The 21,953-nt window shown below is 40.9% G+C and overlaps 1 protein-coding gene across 1 annotated transcript in view; it reads right to left on the bottom strand.

Moving 5' to 3' along the window:
- Positions 1 to 20,280, bottom strand: part of ACTR3 (actin related protein 3) — a 32,215-nt gene extending 11,935 nt beyond the window's left edge. The window contains exons 1-2 of the mRNA XM_059820826.1: positions 20,199 to 20,280; positions 3,906 to 3,961 (exon numbers count right to left, since the gene is read on the bottom strand). Of these exons, the coding sequence (XP_059676809.1) occupies positions 3,906 to 3,961; positions 20,199 to 20,242 (100 nt within the window). The 5' untranslated portion in view covers positions 20,243 to 20,280. The remainder of the gene's footprint in view (positions 1 to 3,905; positions 3,962 to 20,198) is intronic.
- Positions 20,281 to 21,953: the final 1,673 nt, after the last annotated feature.

The raw sequence follows: 21,953 nt of genomic DNA, 5'->3' as shown, positions 1-21,953 counted from the left end.
TTGTATAAAGAGCAAGAAAGAAAACATGTGCCATTGTATAAATTGATGTTTTACTTCACATGCACCAATTTCACTTCTGGACATAGTATGAAAATGAGATATGGCACACAAAAGGGACTGAATAGCAACTAAACAAGAAAAAACATGTACAAAAGAAGGCAGGAAGGAAGAAGTAGGAGAAAAAGTTAAGGCATACAGAAAAAGAGAATTGGACAGAAATTAAAGGAGTATTTTGAAAAGGACAAATTTGTATGGCCACATGATGCACCTTTAGATGCTTTAAAACAGATTTTCACAAAGTCTATCTTTAATTTCTTCCTTTAAATCCTACTCCTATCTTATCATCAAGAATGGCATGGAAAATTTCATTTAAGAAAGACTGTAAATTTCTCCTTCACTTCAAGGAATAACTGGCAAAAGTTAAGAGGTTGTATCTTGGCAATTTATTCCTTCCAGGATAATTACTCAACACAAATAAATAAAAAAGTTTTTATCAGAAAAATACTGGCTAAGGCTAAATACAGGATCCTGAAAAGATGGATCAGTGATTAGATATCACAGGAACACAGGTGTTCCCTTCCCTAATCTTTCGCATCAGCCCCCTGGCTAACAGGTTTGCAGTGCCAGCAATACCTGCTCTATTTTTTCAAGTCTTGCTAATTGCCTTTAAACACAATCCTTTACACAAATGAGGAAATTCATATATGTAAGAGGCATTAATATCAGCCTCAAATATTCAAAGGTCATGATCCAACAGCTCTTTCAAAAACAGAATTATTTTGCTAATTCTCACCTTCAGTAAGAAGTTCTGTTTGCTCACAACCAAGATTAACAAAAGTTACGAGAACAGCTGCTGCAGGCTCAAGCCCACTGGACACAGGGCAGCACAGGTACAGGATTTGGAAGTCAACAGCATGCTAGGGTAAAGCCCCGTTAGTCACTGATGCTCCCCATCCTTCTCCCTTCTCCTCCCATAAAGAGCAACAAAAGCAGAGCTGCGCAGCTGAAGTTAGATGTTATGAAAGACTGAACAGGATAAAACAGAAGACATTATTTTGAGCTCTTCAGGAAGAAAACTGAGTCGTACTTTAACTTCTGTAGCAGCTTACAGGAGAGCAGAGAGGAAGCAAGAGGCTGGAGGAAGCTGAAAGCATGGGGGGTAGATAGGAAGTAGAAGCTAAAATCATGGGGAAGGACATGTCGCAAGGCCAGTGTTTGATGCAAGTGAAAAGAAGAATCTTGCCAAATATTTTTCAAGTCATCATTACAGGGCTCACACATTTTGGGAAGTTTTTCTGTCCAGATGTGCATGATTTTCAAGAACTTTCAAGTAAGATGCCATCACTTGCCACAGGATTATAGAAACTTTCAAATCAAAGCCGTTTCACCCTGTTATGAGCCTGAATCAAGATGGGAGCTCTCAATATTTTGCTGACCTTGAGACTAGCCTGTTCAGTCCTTATTCGGAAAGTCAGAAATGAGAAGGAAACAACCTGAATCAAGAATCATATCCTGAAAATACAAACAGGAAAATAAATCTTGCTAAAACCAGAGCTAGGCTACCACAGTATCTGAAGACAGGCAGCACTCCAGCAGTATCTCAGAGCATTTGCCTTTGGTTTGCTTGGCACAAGAATTAAGAGCTTTTAGAAAAAAGAGGACATACTTGCATGAAATCAATTTTTGTGCTTAACCACTACTCAAGCCATATTTTTTTTTTTCCTTTAAATGTGAAGAAAAGGCCATCTAACATGTGAAGTATCATAGGTAAACTGAAATAGATGACAAATCAAGAGAACTACTGGGTAATGGGAAGAAGTTGACTCCTATTTTAACACACAGCAGGAAAAAAGGATTAAGTGAATAAAAATCAAGCAAAATTAATGAACTGCTAAGATCTAAAAAGCAGCCAGGGAAGAAAGCAGTGAACCCAAGTCTCTTCAAAAAATTGGCCCAATGTATTCTCATTTACCTCGCTTTTCAAGCAAGCATTTGTCATCTCTACAGAAGCATATTCAGAATTAAATCAAGAACACAACATAAGAGAGGAGTGGGAGATAAAAATTTGTTAAGAGCAGGAGTGAGTAAGATAAGCAGCAAGCGAACAAGGTAGAAGGAATGCTGCTCGAACCTGTTTAACAGCAAACAATTTTTAGAGAATCAAACTGATAACATTCAACCACCATCGCTGGTAGTCAAAGGAGAAACCAAACCATTTTTCCACTGGGGATAATATTAAGGAAATTAAAGACACCAAAGTGCTTTGAAAAGATCAGTTTTTTGTAACATTTTACTTTGAAACTAGGTACTGCTACACTCTATTTTCATTTCTCTAATGTGGATTACACAAGTGCAATTTTACTTCATTTGAGGCAGAAGATTAATGCAAACTCGTGCAGTTAGTGTAATTATCAAACTTGGATTACAGTACAAATGAGAAAAATGCCTTTTTCATTAAGAAAATTGCCGTCGAGGACTATTTCAGCTGTAGGAATATCTAGACTAGAGCGCTTTTTTTTCTCCTTTTCTTTTTTTAATACACCACACTATATCAAAAAGGTGTAAAAAAAAAATCTCATTTCCCCCCTTTCTCTTCTACTTTAATAGCGTCCCTGTTGTACCAATTTCTCTGCTTAATGATCTGACAGGCCATTGCATTCCCAGAATTTGTTTACAGTGTCATGATATCTCTTCTTTTTTGGAAGAAGAAACTGATTTTAAAATTAAATAAAGCAAATCTGAAGATGCAGAAAAAGTATTTAAACCCTATGTATCTGAAATTAAATAAAATAACCATTTGCCTGTTTTTAAATTAAAGATGTCTATGAAGTTTCAAGAGCAATGTAAGGTTTTTTCCAATGGTTCAGTAACTTTTTAAATCTAACATTAAAACTAATTTTTGTGTGAGAAACAAAACTGTAGAGTGTCTTTTATATGCCACTGACATAAACCAAATGAAATTAATTTGGAAAACCAAACAAATTAAGAACTACCTATTAGAAGCCAATATATAAGAGAGTGAAATGATTCTCTCACTTGAATGAAAACAGGAGAATGCATTAAGTGAATTAACCTTAGCTTTCCATGAAAATTGCTTTTTGAAGCATGTTTTCTACAAAAATTAACATAGAGCCTGAATTACCAAGTTCTATTTTACAGTGACTATACTTAAGTATTATTCTAGCTTTTTTCCTGTTGCATTTACAAGGAAAACTGCGTGTACTAATTATTCCTTTTTACCAGGATGTAATACGTGTTTATTTCGGCACAGAAGAACAATGGCAAAATGCCAAGTAGTGTAGGAGATCAAAAGGTGAAGCATTTCTAAAGGAAGCTGATTGAATTCCACTCTCTAGAGTAGAGCCCTATCACTTCAAGGGGGAGAAACAGTTCAGAAGACGGGGAACAAATAAGCAATTTTACATGTAAAAAAAAAAAATCAAATGTTTTCTTGTTCTATTTACCAAACATAGTAAATTAAGTAACACAGCTGCAGTACTGAAAAATACCTGGGAAGTATAACATTTTAAACCCCAACGATATTAAAACATTCAATTTAAATTTTTTTTCTAGTTACTACCAACTAAACTTTAACCTGGAAGTCCCTAATAAGGGGAAAACCTTCCAAAAAGTAAATATAGCCACACTACCGTATTTCAATAGGGTTTCAATTTCCAAGATATTAACTTCAAATATTATTATACCATTTTAATGAATCTATCTTTCTAAACTGAGCATCCATAGCAGAAGAGAATAGAACCATGCTATCACTCTGTGTCATCACTCAGAGGTCTTTTCAAGTCGCTCATTTTTAACTGGTGGTTTGTTTGGGTTTTTTTTACATAGCATGTTACAGAAACTCTCAGTGTAACTTCAGCATTCATACACAGGTAAAAAATACTCACATGAAGGAATAATGAACTGGGGTTCAGTATTACCGGCATATCCGAGCTTTGTATACCTATTGAGGCAAAAAAGGTTGGGTTAATGTTTAATACCACAAATAGCAAAGATACCTCCCTTTTTTAATGAACATACCTCTCTTCCCACTGAATTTCCTTTAAAAAAACAAACAAACAACTTCTCTTTTTAGAAAGGTAAAACAATGCTCCCTATCACAAATCAGGTATCATTGTTAACTTCTACTCTAGTAAAATTTTACTACAGAACACAAAGTATGTAATTCAATTTATCAATGCTTAGGAGTATAATTTAGAGTCAGAGTTGTTCTTCGCTGCTCATCAGTTAGCATTTCTATAGAAATATTTTCATATAGTAAGTGTTAGTGATAGGGGAAAAAATTCCCTTTCCCATGGACTGCCAGCTGGGCACATGGCAGGGCTGGCCATCATTAATTCACGAGCGTTTCCCAAGATGTACTATCGTAGGTGGCAAGTACTGACAGCTTATAATGACAGTAGTAGCAAAAGAAATTCCATTTAACAAATGGAAAACAGCCTTGAAAATGTGTTTAATAGGACTAACGAAAGGAAGAGGAAAAGAGCTACAGACCTTCACCCACTCGATTTCCAGAACGTGCTACGGATATATACATCACTTTAACTGTCATGATGTAAGAAAACTGAAGAAATTACTAGTGTATTCATGAAAAATAACTACAAAACTCACAGTACCAAAACGATCCAGCTGCTAGAAATTTTGTTACAGAAGAACAACAGCACAAGCAAATTCTACGCACACTACATTCAAGACTTACAGCCTACACACAAGTTTTTAACACACACAGACATGAGAAAGTTCTCATTTTCTTTAGACAGTCAGACAGCTGTACTAACTAAATTAGCCGCATCAGCAAAAGCATGAAACACTGTAGTAGCACCTCCACAATTTTCAGCACTCTGATATAAACTGGAAGATCTTAGGCTGTATAAAGCAGCACTAACTTTAACAAGCCGTAAATCTATGTCAATAACACAGCAAAATGCCTGGCAACAAATACAGTAAGAGGTTGGTTTTTTACAGGCTAGAAGAGGAGTGCTGCTGCAGTAGGTTTTGCTGTGATGCTACTGATGCAGCGGTTCACAATTTGCTCACGTGTCCACTAACGCCTACACAGTTTCTATCACTGACATTAATTGCACATGTTAGTGCTGGGCCAGGAAAAACGGTATCCTCTAAAGGAAGGTATATTTCTCTCTAAATAACAAAGTGGTTCACACAGGACCTCACCTAACACCAAAAATGCTTTGCAAGAAAAGTATTTTTAAAGCTGTAAACCTGATCTCGTCTGTAACACACTGTAACAGTTGGGAATAGCCATGCAAAAAAACTCGACTTTGTATTGATCAACAGAGATGTTTACTGAAAAAGAAAACCTCAGAGGCAAAATAAGATAAATAATGGAAAAAAAGAAACTAAATACCAGAAAGAAATTCACACCTCATTAAGAGATCAGCATTATGCACTGTACGTGCCTGAACTCAGGACATGCAACTCAGATTTTGCAGACTCAAGTTTTTCAAATTTTCTTCTTAAAAATCTAGTTCCTAAAAGAAATACCAAGACTTCCACAATCTGATGCTGCTATAACCTGTCATGCAGAATAAAACCGTTCACTGTATCTACATTGTTTTAAGATGCTTTTAGCTCCACAAGAAAATTAATAAGAAAACCAGCAAATATTGACCCACTCCCTTTACCTTCCCCTGCCAATCTGGAACTGTGGCACGTAGATTTTAAAGCTAAATCTACAGAGGAACTTTGAAGCTTAAAGGCTACATGAACTTACAACTAAACCAGAAGTGCCTTAAGCAAAAAAGTTAAAACCGTTTGACTATTAAACTCAGTATTTCAAAGAAAACAAAAGCTAAACTGTTGCAGGTAACAGGCTGTTTAGCTGCTTGTGGTGTGGGAGACTGCCCAGCGCACATACACAGCCAGCAGACTGAAAGAAAAACAGTCAAATGAGAGATGCATTTTACATAAAAAGACCGTATTCAGACATAAAATCAGCATATCTAAAAATACTATGGCCTACTCAGCAAGAAGTCTCCTGACTCATAGAAAAAAAGCGTCACATTTTCAGGCTTCCAAAAAAAGGAAAAGGAAAAAGAAAAAAAAAGAGAAAACCCACATGGCTTCTGGTCTCTGAACATTAAAGCATTATAGCCGCAAGTCTCCAATGTAGTCCCAACGCAAGGCTTCACATCTCTAGTATGTCAAGACTTCCTTGCCACACTCTCCTCTCTGCATCAGAACTGCCACCACCGCTTGCCCATCAGTCAGGGAAGGGACCCGCTGTTACCTCCTGCACCTCAGTCCTGCCCCTCCAGCTCCATGCTCACAGGCACAGACCGCCTTTTGCGGTATTCATATGGCAATTGGCACTGTGGGGCTCTGGACAGTAGCTAGGGCTGCTGCCACAGACTGTGGCAATATATATAATAAACAGTAAGCTTGATTTTCATAACTAAACATATATACTCTTGAGTTAAAATGGAGTTTAAAAATGTTATAGGTGAGACAAAAATAGGTAAGTTAAAAAAAATAATAAGAGTTGATAAAAACCTTCAGTTCTCCAAATGCACATTCTAATAACAGTGGTTTGGGGTTTTTTTAAATTAACTTTTGCAAAGATGAGGCTTTATTCAGACTGACCAGAGCTATTCTACCGCTGTCACTTGAAGAAAAATATTTAAGTCACATGAAAAAAAAGGACACCATGGGCAAGCCAGATTTCACAAGTACACCGTTTACACGAGCAGTTCATACAGGGCAAAGTGTGTCTGACTAATGTGTGATTCACAGGGGAATGAGGCACACCCTGCCTTCTTCAGAGCAGCAGCCACTGCCACTACTGAAAAAAATCCTGACATTGAAGATATATCATAGGCAGTACCAATACTGGATCACAGTTTTTCAGTAAATCACAGCTTGTCTTGCTTACGACATAGCACAAGAGTGGCAGAAGGGACTTCCATGGAGATAGGCAGGTACATGTCATTGAATGAGACACAAACTCAGCTTTCCCACACTGAATTTGGGGCACTCAGCAGTAAAAGAGCAACGCACTGTAGAGAGGAGTATAAAAGTATAAGCGGATTTCTATTAAAATCTGTAACGCAGAACCGATTTACAAAATCCCAAAAGTGAAAACCTGAATTCAACCTTGATCATTCAGATGTTTTCCTTTATATCCCCATGTTCAGCTACCTGAAGTGTTTCTGTAGGCCTATTAGCTCATTTAAGACAAATTTACTTTAGTGACACTGGACATCTGTGTCGTCTCGTGGATGGTGTGTGAGACCCCATCAACCTTTTGGATAATGTATGAATTAATATGATTTTTTTTTGTAGGGAACATTCATACCACGAAGGGGGTGGGGAGGGTTAATGAAGGTTCCTCCTAACCCCACTAATTCACACCTTAACTATCAGTGGAGGAGTGTCTCTACAGTCACCACCACCTCAAACTTACACCCTGAAATTGCAAAGTAGCTCTGTACTGATCTGCCCAAGAGATCTCTGGAATGACAGCCAAAAGGCTTTCCACAATGTTCTCAACTGCACTGATGGGATTTTTTTGTATGTGCTCTCTCACCTAGAATAGATGTTTCTGAGGCTATGACATGGAAGCAATGTCACTTGAAGGTTACTTACATATTAGTCATGCAGACAATTTTAAAGCCAAAAGGAAACAGCACTTAGGGTAAGAACTTCTAATGAGAATGTCATTAACAGAACCTCCATCTGCAAACCACAACCCATAACCATGCATGCGCCTTTGCGCCACTTATTTCTTGTCCACAACAAATGCCATTCTGTATATATTCTCCCAAGTTATACACCCTAGTTCTAGCACAACTGCAATTTTAACAAAAGGATGAGGAATAGGGGGACAGCTGCTTTGTGGGCAATGCATTCATGTAGCTGCTCTGAGAAGTACAACAGAAACGGGGTGGCCCAACACACGTGGCTCCCTTGTCATTTTCCTGACAGCGCCACGCAAAGACACAAGTTAGCCAAGCACAAGTAGAGAAGAGCACTAGAGGACAATGTCACCTGATCTTCAATGTATGTAGAGCAAATCCAGGTTACAGCCTATCCCCCCAGCTACTCCTAATGACCTGGGCTAAAAGCAATTTCATGCATAGGACACTTTTTTAAATGCACACACAAACAGGAATAAGATGTACCTCCAATGCTGGCCCCACTGGAAAGATACAATGCAACTTAAAAAAAAAAAACAAACAACACTTTTCTGTGGGGAGGGAGGAATAACGGGACTGGGAGTCACAACCCTGAAACTCTGTGGAAAGAAAGTCAGGACTAGGCTGAAATCAAATGGTCTCTTTCTGCTTTACTGTCAAGGTGCATAATGTTAGAAAAACAAATATATAGAAGGCTGTTTTTTCAGAGGGCTTTTTTTGTTGGTTTTGTTCATTAAGATGCTGTCTCTTCATGATGGTTCTGAATTACTCTCTGCCATCTGAACCTTGTATCTTACCTTAGAGATGCAATGGGCTTCCCAAGTAGAGTAACCTGTACAACATACGTGTTAGCTTGTGTTTAAGTCCTAAAATTCTGAATCGGTGTATACCACAGACTGGGTACCAAGCCCAGCAAGGTTTCTCTAACTAAACACATCTCTGCAAAGTCCTAGGCAGAACCATTCCAAGGGGTCATGGTCCAAGCAAGTCTATGATGGGATTAGGGATTAGGCTTTACATAAAGTTAAACTGCATTTATTTTAAAAGTAAGCTGATACTGCCTTTTTGCAAGGTGCCACACTTGCCCAGGCAGCAGCAGATCTGTACTCCATATCCTCTTCCATCCAAACTGGTTTAGAGCCAATCTCCCATTTCCTGTAAAAGCCCCTTGCCATTTGCTTGTAAACTCTCCTGACGCAAGAGTGTTTTTCATTTCTTTCCTGAAACCATGTGGAAAATACTCCAAGACACTAGGGCCAAAGACAGAAAGCACGATGATTGCCTGGTAACCAGAACACACATCTTAAGAGGAGGTACAATTAGAGTTTTGATCTCTACTCCAAAGACTGCTTAATTTTCTTATTCCATGACTATACAGGCATGGCTGTGGATACCTTACAGACACGCTACATAGTACTTCCTGGAAGAAATTTTGAGTTTTCCAGTGATATTGTGCCAATGGGATGCAAAAATTATCACCACGTTGACAGCTGCACACAACAACATACTGGCCATTTAAAAGAAACAGTAACAGATGAGCGGTTTAAAAGAAGTAATCCCTGCTAATTTCTGAATCCAGTACTGATACCAGAGCCCAGCAATTTCAGGCCTGGGAATCATTATTTGATTAAACTATTTTCCTACAGTTTGAAACCAGATGCCCACGACCTAGAAATTTTAAATGCACCCTGGCATTTCTGTTGTCCTGCTTAGACAATTCCCACTTGCATGCCAGCGTCTCCAAATCCTGTGCTGAGCAGCTGCATGCACCAACCTGGATTTCACTCCACAGCTTTCTGAAGCTCCCTCGTGGGTCTAACCCAAAGAATTTAACTGATAAAAAGGCTGCATGGGGCCATTTCTTTGTATCAACCAAGAGTAAAGAGAAACTCCAAAAACAGACAGAGGCCCCAATTATGTAAAACAAAGAACAGTGAAGAATCTTACAAAGTCTCTTGCCTTTGCACATGAATTGCCTTCATCAGCATGGACTGCAAACCATCTCACCATTTAAATCCAATCTCATAACCTCACTTCTCTCAAGACACCACAGCAGTAAATTCTCCATATATACTACTTGAACACCAGCAAGGACCGTTATGACATTTGTACATGAATCTGCTTGCTAAAATAAACTTTGTTTATGCAGATCTCCTCCATCATAGCTTAAGACTTTGCTGCATAACAAATTTTACAGAGAAACAGTTAAAATGATTGCACAAAAGAGTACTTTTCTTTAATATTTCAATTTATGAAGTTTCAAGCTTTACTTATATCTTTAAATTACTATTAAGTAAATGATGTTATTATGAATGGCTCAAGATAAAAGATACAAAACCAAGAAAGGTTGGTTTACGATTTCACAATTTCATAGTTTCACAGCAGGCTACTGTGTGAAGGCATGCAACTTAAGTGCAGATGCAACTTAAGTCCACTGAAGCATGTAAAGTCTTTGTTGCAGGTGTGCATACAGCAGCAGAATTAATTGCCGGCTAAGTTACCTTAACTCTAGGAAAATTGTAATTAAGTGAGCAGGTTGTAGAAGACACTACAAAAAAGCTCAGAAAGTGGGGAGATTCTAAGGAGGACACTCACAGAGTAGTATATTCAAAAAGGCATAAAATAAATCAAATGGCAAAAACTCCAAGTTTTTAAACAGAATGGAAAGGGAGTCTTCTCTTCAATCCCCAGCTCCTTAGAGATGGTCTGTCCATCAAACACTTCATCAAAAAAGGGTTTAATATCCTTTCCTGTTTTAACTGGATAAAGTCTGCATAGACAGAATTTAAAGACAGATACAGTGTTTTTACTGTCTGATGTCTTTAGATAACAAAACTGATTTAAAAAGAAGTGGAAATGTTCTGAAACATGGATGAGCACTTAGTCTTCATACACAGAGCCTCATGTTACTGAAAAGTCTGAACAAGCCTTTGTTTTTATTTGTTGCTGCTCTTCTTTCTTTCTTGTACACCAGATGAGACTGAAAATCCTAGGGAGTATTTACTTTCCAAATCCCTGTAAAATGAAATAATGAGAAAATGATGGTGAAAGAGGAAAGCCATCCTGCCCCTTTAAAAAAGGTCCCAACTCTAGCATCAGGTGCAAATTGGTTAAGCAGCAGCAGATCAGAAGTCCCTGAAGGAACTGATTATATTAGGAAAATGGGACTTGCATTAATAAATTAGTTTACTATCTCTTTTCAAATGTCCTTGGTAAAACACAAGATAGCAAAAGACTTTGACATGAGTCATGCCTTTCAGATTTTTATATCTTTAGCTAATATATATTACCTTTCACACATCACTAGTTTGCATTTTTAAATAGCAACTGCTTCTGTCAAGTTTTAGAACACTTGTTGATCAAAAATGTTTTAAGTAATCAATAGTGAAAGCCAAAGAATTAGCTTGCAAAACAGAAAAAGCACACAAGATTAGTAGTGCTCTCAGATGAAGAATTTTGTTAAGCTGTAAATGAGACACATCAACAGATGGTAAAAGGGGATATTTCAAAGACATATAGGACCCCTAGACACCAGAGATGTTACAGATCTGTCAGGCTGCAACCTTGGCCTTGGAATTAACTGCGTTACTGTGTATCCGAAACTATTTTCTTACAGTATTTCCCCTGAAAAATATCAGTCCACTTGAACAAGAACTTTCACCTTGACCACAAATATTTCTTCGCCACATACTGTAACTGTCAGAGTAAAACAAACCATAAGCAGATCGAAGTGGTGTGCAATTTAAAAAGTGAGCTCAAAAGCAGCTTGAAAGAGAAATGCTTCTAACAAACATTTCTTTCCCAAATAGGAAAAAAACCCTCTAAAAAAGGTTAACTTATCCTTAAAAGCATCTATATTTTTGTCTACAATATTTATCCAGTGCTTCTTTTTATCAGCAGCTACATCTACAACTCAAAGCACAGACATAACTGTAATGCTTGCTAGTAAAATCCAGCTAAAATGGGTAGCAAAAAATTGCAAAGTCATGGCCACAAATAGCCAGACCAGAACCCTCCAGGTGCGTGACTAAGAGGAACACGGAGGCAATACCACCCTGTGCTACACAGCATTCAGAATAAATTCACACACATTGTAATAAGAGTCTCCAGGTGACAGTTTTTACACCAGCCTGGAGAACAGAGGAAGCTACCACATTGTGCAGCTTCTAATTTTACTAACATTGGATGGAGTAGAAGAGAATCTACTTTCAAATTTGCCCTATGTTTACTTGCATCAAAGCTTAAAACAAAAAAACCCCACACACCAAAAACAAACAGTGTTCACAGCTTGACTCTGGAAAAGTTCTCTTCTCCTAAAAGTAAACAGGAAGATAAGATGCATTTAATACCAAAAGACTCAAGCTTACGATTAAGTCATGAAAAGTGTACTTGAAAACCAGCCCACACTTAAGTGTTTAAGACTAACAAAATCCAATTCAGGCATTCTAATGATATTACCATCTACATTTGTAATCCTAGTCAATTTCATTTGTATTTGTAAAATCCATTTCAAATATTTAATGCTGACATGTACTTTAACACAGAAAAATAAAGTTAGCTTTCCTTTGACTACATTTTCCTCAAAGGAAGAAGAGCAAACGGCTTTGGATATTATCTTTGTATAATGAAAGTAGTTTGTGTTGGCAGAAGCAGAATGCTCTCTTTTTACTTACTGCTTCCTTTGAGACTTCTAGACTAATTCGTTTTAACAAGTGTCTTAACAGTGCCTCTGTGTTACACCACACCCACACAATAATACCCTATACTGCTAGGTTTTTTTAATAAATTTATATTTAATTTTCATGCAAGTTTTCTAAGCATCTTCCACAGCCTGACTACTCCATGTGATACTTCCAAATAACAAGGAAAGAATACCCCCGAAGTCTGGAAGTCTGCATGACTAATTACTTAATAGTAAAAATTACTTACAAGGGGGCGATTAATTCTGCAACTTTCTACATCATTTGCCCAAAATAAGCTGAACATTGCACAGACATTTATCAAGAAGAAAAAAAGCCAAAAGAATAGATTAACTATACATAGTTTTCAACAGATAAAACAAGGAGAGATCAGTTGAATCAACAAATACACAGTTTCCAAGTCAACAAAATCTTGCACTTGAAGAAATGGAATAGGCAAAATCTGAGTCTATGATGCAGAAAGAGCCATAGCTGATACAAACCTGACTTAACTTGGAAGTTTTTCCAAACAAATGCAATACAGCAGCTAAAACTGTAAAGTTATTCCACATTAAAAAAAAAAAGTTGAGCATTTATGCTTACTATTTGGACAATTTCAGCACTTGAAAGCTCCAGCTTTGAACCAATAGCTACTATTCTATCACCCCAATCACACCAATCTGAGCAGAGGATAAGATGAAACCAAACAGACAGGTAGAGCATGGACAGGGGAGAAGGAGCACACAGCAAGCATTGCAGGACTCTCAGCACACTTCCAACCTACCCAGTACACTGGTTACTACTTCAGCATTTCAGCAGGTAACCAAATGTTTTCCATCAAGAATAGGCTTGCATTAAAACACCGGTTTACATGTTTATCATGTTACACCGTGCTTCTAATAAGAGACAGCTTCCAATCATAAACAGTTGTCTTGTAGAAAAAAAATGCCCCACTAAGCTGTGGACAAAGACATACCACTGAATTTTGTTTACTATAAAAAGCAGCTCTCATTTAGTAAGATCACAGAGATTCTGAAGTCTGACTGCAAATATGCAAGCAGTCAGTCGTGTGAAAGCTTTTGCAGATGATAAATAGACTGATAAATCTAAGGCAAGTAATGACAAATAAAATGCTTATACTGAAAAAAATAGGTAAGTAAGAGATACTGTATTAACTAAAGAATTAAAATTTGGATTCATTCATTGATAGCAGGGTACAATGAAAATAAAGTATCAACAGACAACCTCCTGGCTGCATCTTGGTCTCTACAGACGGAGCACACCAAAACTCATCCTGTGCACAGCTGCAAACACTTGCAATGACCACAAGAGAATAAAGAGAAAAAGGAAACCCCAGAGGGAGGGAATCTAAATTTAGATATCTAGAGTTTTTCCATGTCAAGTCTTAAAAACGCAAACTCATGATAAGAACAAAAAGAAAAAGATTGAATTATGTTATACCCTACATTAAGTCAGGGGATGAAATGATGACTTTTTCAATTTTGGATAGAATCCTCCTTGACAACTGATTTAAAAAAAAAAAAAAGGCACTTGGAAAGGACAGATGCCTTATTTTGATGGCTAAAATAATCCTGCTATGGACACTAACAAGTTTGCAATCAAATTATTTTTAAGCATCTACCAAAGGATGATTTTTAAGATTGGTATATCTAAATATATTTTAGTTCAGTGATTAAACAAACCAAAAATTAAAAATTAAAGCAACAGAGATTCCTTTTCCTATGCAGAACAGGAAATAACTCATGAATTTCACTGGAGATAAACTGAAATATGATTTCAGTTATTTTACCTTTGGATTTAATGTTTTCTCCTTAAAGTCTTTAAATGAAGAATGCTTGTCCAAAATTAAAATTAAAAAAAGAAGTTGGTTTGAAGTTGTCAAAGCCTTTTTGCATTTCCCAAAGAAAGTCTGCAATGATGAAACTAAATGTTGAAACCTTATGTTGAAACTTTTAAATTGCGTGAACTAAAAGACCAAGAGCAAAGTTTCTTATATGTGCCTATAAAACAATACAGAGGATGGATTACTACTCAGGAACTTGTACAGTATTTCTGAACTCCTAGAAGCTGTATTTTCAACTAACATAGACAAGCAAATGTCCATCAGACTCATGCAATCAACATACTTTCTGGGCAGAACATTCAAGCCAGGTACTAAACAACGACCAAGAAACAAGAAGGGAACCTGCCCTGTCCCACCCATGCACACCCACAACCCTACCCTGCCTCAAACCTTTCCTCACAATCAGGATCATACTCTGGTCTCGGTGACTGTGCAAACTTCCCACGCACACAGGAGTAGGAGCTCTGCTGCACTTGGAAGGTGGCTCATTTATCATTAACTTCACAGATTCAGCGCATGGACACAAGTGGGTGTGTCCTCTACTCAGAAATGCCACCGCCGCCCCCACCTTCTTTATGTATATATGAAGCGTAAGCGGAACACAGGAAAAGAAAAGCAGAAACAGAAGGACTGGATGGAAGGTGCTGTGCATCTTGGATGGCTTCTGACATGCATTCAAGTAAGATACAAACTGATTCCCATAATGGAATTCCAAAATATGTATGTGTGCGTGTGTGTATAGGAATATATATATAGTCCTAACTGAATTCCTATTATTCCTAATTATATTGCATGCTCTGTGCATTTAGTGTTGCAACATGGACTGTGTTGTACTAGAATCATTTAAGAGACACCACAGGTCTTCAGAACCTATTTGCAATTATTTTCAAAAAAATGTATTAAACCACAATTCTCAATCTAGCACAACTCCTTTTTCCATGTTAAGGATGAAGCATTTTCCCCTCCCTCCCTAACCACTTCAGCTACTGGCAAGCAAAAGATACTCTTCCAGGATTTTAGGAGTATTTTTTCCATATTCCATTAAGGAATTATTTTGTGCATGCTTTCCATACTGAAAAATTACTTCTGGGATGACACAACATAGAGAAAACTCATTCCAAAAGAGAACATTTTCATGAGGCTTGGAACCCACAAAAGGTAACCAATCGAAATATTAACTGCAAGAACATCACAGTGCTGAAATATTTATACTAAATAGAAGTTATGATTTGAAAATCTGTGGAAATAATCCACGTCTGGAACATTAGGAAAGAAAACACGTTTCAAGGTCCAGTATAAGATACTAAAAAAGTTGCAGAGCAAACAAAATACAGGCTGTTACTTCCCCTTACCTTGTTTTTATAGCACTAGATTTCTCATATCATGTATGTTTGCTGTCTATTGAAGATTATTAGCTTTTCATGGATCTTGTACTCATTTACACTACCAAGTCAAAACCCAGAAGAGAAACAGAACAACGTAATCCTGTCATAACTTTTCACATCAGAAGACACTCAACCCATAAATACTTTGCTCTACTTAAGAGCATGAAGCTATACAGGTGTTGCATAAAGATTAACTAGAGAAGTAGGGTTTGTAGAGAAGTCCCCCAATGCAAAGCTCACTCCACTGCGCGCACCACCTGAGCACCAGCCAACTTCAGCTTCTCTGAGATTTCATGTGCCCAAGTTTATCCTTCCTTCATTCACAGCAAAACTGGTTATAGAAATTGAATAGCCAAGAAACTCTCAGAGATATATGACTCATTCCAAAGAACAGTTTGCAACTTCACGTCAAGAAAGCTTGGAAATCCTGACCAGCCTCAATTTTCCAGGCTCTCAGCTCAGAGAGAACCCAGACTGCCATGAGGTGTCAAGGGACTCTCGTGGTCCCATCATGAACAGCAAGTCTTTCTCCAGTCAACCCTGAAACCTTTAATTCTCCCCTAGTATTCAGGAAAGAAGAAGAAAAAAAAACCCAAACACATCCATTTTTGTAACCTGTGTAAAGGAAGTCAAAAAGGGGCCTAGCTTGGTATATGAGAGGAGATATAAGAATGGAAGATGCGAGACAACAGCTTTTTTTTTTTCTTCCCACACACACAATCATATAACCAATTTACTCAAGAGAAGGCTAACCAACATGCATGACCCTACTGATAAAAGACTCTGGGATACATTTGAGAAGCTGGTCACCAGTGACACTCAAGTACTGAATGGATCTACCTGACAGCCACAGAAAAATGGCACATAAGCCTATAGAAAACAGAAAGTTTAGGTACAGAAAATACAAATACTTTTCTTTAAATCACTTTCATTGCTAAAATTAAGTTCTCACTTTGGAACTGCAGTAGGTTACACAGCCACTTCAGCTCAGCTTGAAGAGCCATTAATTTGAACACTCGCAATTATCCGCCATCCCAAATGAGTTAATTCAGTGCTATACAAGTTTATACTAAGAAAAGAAAAAATGCATTCACACAGAAAGACAGAACTAAAATCTACTTGTCAACCTAATCAAGCTAAATTCTGAAGTGGCGTAGGAAGAGCTTTTAATCATGACTTGCAGGCTGTGCCATGTTCGCCTGTAGAACAGGCAGCAAGAACTATTCAAATACCCAAAAGGCACAGAGCAAAAGACTGCAGCCTACTGAGTTTAAAATATCAGCAAGAGCCTTTCTCTTTTTTTTGGTGTGTTGGTCGTATACTTCATGGAAATAATCTGTTATTTTTCTTTTTTTGTATTTTTATTTTAAAATGCATGTAATCCTTAGATATGCCAGTCTGAAGTAAGTCCCATTTCACAGTATTTACCTGCTCTTTCTAGGTATCCATTACCTTATTTTCTAGATATCAGGTTTGCTTAAGCAAAGAATGCAAATTTCAAGATAACAAATGTAACACTGGATGAATTTTTGCTGCACCTATAATCTGATTGCCATGTCACTGACTTCACCCATCGGCCAGCTCCAGCTGTATGACATACTTGGATGATACTCTGATGTACCTAAAAAGTTTGACTAACCTGTTAAAACCTCAAATGACAAGGATCACATGATCTCCCCAACTCCTCCGTGCTTTGGTCTCTTTATGCTTTGAAAGGGGTTCTTAAATTTTGTCTAATCTGTGCAGGCTGATGCTGAAAAGCACAACTCTGCCACCTTTCTCATCAATCTCCTTCCCCTCAACCTTAGCTGGCAAAAATGAAAACACACACACACAAAAAAAAAAAATCACTTGGATCAACAAAATGAACCTGTGGCTACACACAGAAGACATGTAGGAAGACACCCTTAATACCTCTCCTGCATCTGCCCTTTGGCTGACTAGTTAATTTACAGTCCAAGGAGAATTTACCTTATCATCCCCTCCCTCTAACAAAAGCCTTCTTTTTGGAAAATTTGTGCACTTTTAAAGCCTTGCCTGTTCTAAAGGCAGTTCCTTTCAACCTTTCTGCCTTGGTTTTATTTTCAAAACCTCTTTCTTTTCCTGTTTTCAGGGGCTATCTTTAACTTATCTGCTTGCTTTCATTTTGGTAGACAAGACAGTACCCTAGGTGAGACCTCAACTGATCCGCACAGAGCACAAGGCTGACATAATTTGTGTCATGTTCTCACTTATACACACAAAACAAGATGGGCTGGGAGGGCTGCACCAATTAAAAAAAAAAAAGTGTGAGCATGATTATGCTATCACATCCCACTGCACTACTACCCACTTGTTCCTTATTTAAGTATTAGATTTTTCCTTTGTAAATTCACCACTTTATACCTTTGTCTACTGAAATCAATGAATTCCAACAACCTCAATGCTCTGTAATATTTCCAATGCTAAAAATCTTTGCCCGCAGTTTCCTGAAGCAGAAATTCAGAGAACAACAACTTTGGACTACAAAGCACACCAGAAAGGAAAAGCCTGGAGAGCAGAATAGGTCGGGCTGTGTTAAAAAAAAAAAAATACAGGTGCACAATAAAAGAGCATCTTAGAGAGATCTTTGAAGACTGGGGGGAAATGAATCAATAAAACCAGAGCAAGACTTTGTGAATATCATATACAAGAATGTTACAGGGTATGCCGTGTCCACTGAAGTTGATTAATGGAGTACTTACGCACAGATCTTCCCCAGGAAGATTTGTTTTAACACTCAGGTCCCTCAGTATACCTCTCACATTAAAAAGACAAAGTCATTTCTTATGCAGCTATATGTTAGCATGTTGTTCTTGCTTGGCATCACTGAAAGCTCTTAGCGAATCCCTCTACTCCAGTGGTCACAACCTATATTTTGCAAACCTATAAAGACATAATTACTATCTTTAATGGGACTACCTGCAATGCACAAACACGTGGGATGGGAAAAAGCCTCTAGTGGCATGCGGCAGAGTACATTACAGATCTTTTGCTTTGAAAGATAAACAGTGCATATACACATCATCTTAAACTCGCATATAGTTCCATTATACTCAGCTACACACTCTCATACTCGCTGTGCTAACCTTCCTTCATCCCACAAAATTCAAGGTTTTAGTTCTTGCTTTAACTACAGGTACAACTTCTTCATACAACTGTTAAACACGCATACCTTATAGACACATATATGCCTGCTCTTCTTAAAGACCGCTTTTTTTAATGTCCTACACCAAATAGATTCTCTTGAAGGGACGATGAACATGTGCTTTCAAAAAACAAGTGCCTGGAATTCAAAAGAACATGCCCTTTCAGAGTATTGTAAATATTTGTACCTACACTGCAGTCACTGAGAAATTTGACTATTTTTAGCAAGATGGATGAGAAGTGAAAGAAAAAGATGATTTAAAGAATCAGCATGCCATCAGTGCTAGCTAAAGAGGAAGAGCCTTGAAAATACACCAATACTTTCCTTTCCAGTAAAAGCCCGATGCATAATGCCTAATATGAAATATTTCATTTTCAAAATCACACCGCAGATGGCAGGTCACAGAGCGGTTTTCACTTCCTGAGTGCGCTCCTGCAAGCGGCACCACGCAACCCTTCCAGGTCGCCTTCCTTCAGACACCTCTAAGGGCTTGCTCCCCAACCCAAAGCCTCCAGGAGCCATGCCACGGCAGACAAGGGACTCTGAATCCCGAGGGCCTTCTCCCGAATCACTTTTTATGCTATGTATCACTGGCACCGCATTCTCTTCATCATCTGGTAGCTGCTGAACAAAAAGAAGAGTTTCTAAAACGGATTTGGTTCAGGTTTGACACTGAAAACTGCCTTATAAGGTATAAAAGCCCGAAAGCAGGAAGAGGCTTTGACAAAACTAAGGAAGTTCCTCTGCGCTTGCTCGCTGGAGGGGGAGGGGGTTTTTTCTTCTCACACAGAGAAGTAACACAGAATAAATGACATTATCCACATATTAAAAGAAAATGAATACATAAGAGCCCCCCAGACGGCACCCGTCAGCGCGGTGACTCCTCCGAGCGAGGGCACTCAGGAGCGCGCAGGCAGCCGCGCACGGCAGCGCCGCAGGACCGTTTTCCCCGCTCGCCGTCCCCGGCAGCCGCACAGAGTCCCCCGCACCCCGGCAGGCACCGGCCGAGGAGCCGGAGGCGGCTGCTCCGAGCGGCCCCGGCCGCGGGGCGGCCCGAGGGCTCGGGCGAGCGGGGGGAGCGACCGGCGCGGCCCCGGGTGCGAGCCGGCTGCCGGAGGCGCGGACTGACGGCGGGGAGCGGGGCCGCGCCGGGACACCCCTCCCCGCCGGGCGGCCGCGAAGGGCCCGACAGAGGGGACGAAGGGAAGAGGCGGGGGGGGGGGGGGGGGGGAAGAGAAGGCAGCCGGCTGCTCCCCCCAACCCGGCCCGGCCCTCCCGCTACCGGCACCGCGGCGCCTCGGGCGCGGCTGCCCGGCCCGGGCCCGGCCCCGCCGCGGGCAGCGCGACCCCCGCCGCCATCTGCGGCAGCGGAACCCGCCCGGCCCCGCCCCGGGCGGCACCGAGCTGTCAGCGGCCGCCCCGGCCGTCGCTCACCCCGTGCCGCAGTCCACCACGCAGGCCGGAAGCCGCCCTGCCATGCTCCTCGGTAGCGGCGGTGCTGGGGACGGCGGGCAGCCCTGGGCGCGCTCCGGCTGGGCTCGGCTGGGCTGGGCTCGGCGGCGGGGAGTGAGGGCACTTCCGCAAGGCGGGCGCTCCCTCCCCCGCCCGCTGGCAGGCGCGGCCCGGCGAGCCCAAGATGGCTGACCCGCCCCTCCCTGCGCGCGGCGGCGAGGGCGGGCGCGACAACCGCGGCCCTCGCTGACGTCCGATCTCGCGGCCTCGCCCCTGCGAGGCGGTGCGAAGTGGAGCGGGCGGGAGGGCTCTTACCCCACCCCCGCCCCGGCAGCCGCCGGCCTCCTCAGGGGCGGCGATCAAACGAGGCCGTCTGAAGTGGTATTTTGATGCTGAAAACACGAGAGAAGAGGGGGCGAGGGGTTGTGTGGTGCGAGGAGGGTGCTGGAAATGACGAGGGGATGACTTCCTGCAGGCCCTGCCACTGAGGGACCGAAAGCCCTCCCCGGGAAAAGTGTCACCGAAGGGCAAATGCAGGAGGCCAAACTCCTCATGGTGCTTGTTGGCGTTGCCAGACACTAGCTGGGCTGGCGAATGAGGCACCCCCAGGGGAAGGTACCACATACCCCGCGGCACCAGCCCCGGGCAGCCCAGCCTCCCTGAAAACCTGACTCCCCTCAGCTGTACTCAGAGGAAACCCTCAACCCCCGCTCGCCCATAGACCTCCACAGGAGCGCCAAACCCATGCCTCGCGCTCCCCACCCTTTAAAATCCTGCAGCTGAGGCGGGTGGTGTGGCACTGCCAGGCCAGCCGAGCACGCAGCTTCTCCCAGCCTCCCGCCAGCTGCCTGCGCCCACCAGCCTGCCCCGCTGCCCACCGGCAGACCGCTGATGCCGCCGTCTCCGTGCCACGCTCCCATGTAACCCGGGCAAACAAGCGCGACCCTGCCCTGATCGGCTGTCCCAGCACAGCCGCTGACAGGATCGGCAGCACATCCGTCGCTTCTTGGGTCTTGCCATAGGCCCCCGTTCTCCTTTTGAAGGACTTTTGGTCCCAAAGAGGGCAAGGGCATGCTTTGTTGAGGCTCTGGCATTCAGGTGGACAAAAGTAAAAAAATATGTTCAAGGGCTCACTCTTTTCTTTCTCTCTTTTTCCACCTTTCACAACCCTTCAGGGTTTGAAGGACAGACTGCTGTGTCCACCAGGTCTGGCCCAGTTCTTGCCCCATGATGTACTGTAGCCACACGCTATTTGTTGTTTGCTTTCAAAGTATTTTAATGTTTTAACAGTTCTGGTATGGCCTTCAGGTATTTGCAGTCCTTTGCTTGCTGCTACCGCCTTGGCAATGTGAGCTTCAGGGTGTAATCCCATCTCCTGCTGAAGACAAATTTGGTAGTCCATCAAAAGGAGTAATTGTCAGGGCTCAGCGTGCACTAATGGGCCTTCATGGCCCTCATCAGCCTCACCTGGGGCCTCCACGCCATGCTCCCTGCCTGAGGGCACAGGAGACCCATTCAGGCTCTGCCCTGGGCCCTCAGCTTTTGTCTGAGCTATGCTGTAGGTGTGTGTTGTCCTAGCCTTGCTTTCTGACTTGTTATTAGACTTGCCTTGTCCCTATGGGCCTCTCTGGTTACCATCACTGGCCCTAGTCCTGGTGTGCAGACCAACATCGTGGCTTCACCTTGGACCTGTTTCACCACCGTGAACTTATCAGATGATCTGGACTCTTGGTTGAG

Source organism: Gavia stellata, chromosome 8 (assembly GCF_030936135.1).
Source record: "Gavia stellata isolate bGavSte3 chromosome 8, bGavSte3.hap2, whole genome shotgun sequence".
Classification (NCBI taxonomy): domain Eukaryota; kingdom Metazoa; phylum Chordata; class Aves; order Gaviiformes; family Gaviidae; genus Gavia; species Gavia stellata.
Note: the sequence above shows the minus strand (reverse complement) of the source record. Positions and strands in the feature narration are given on the sequence as shown.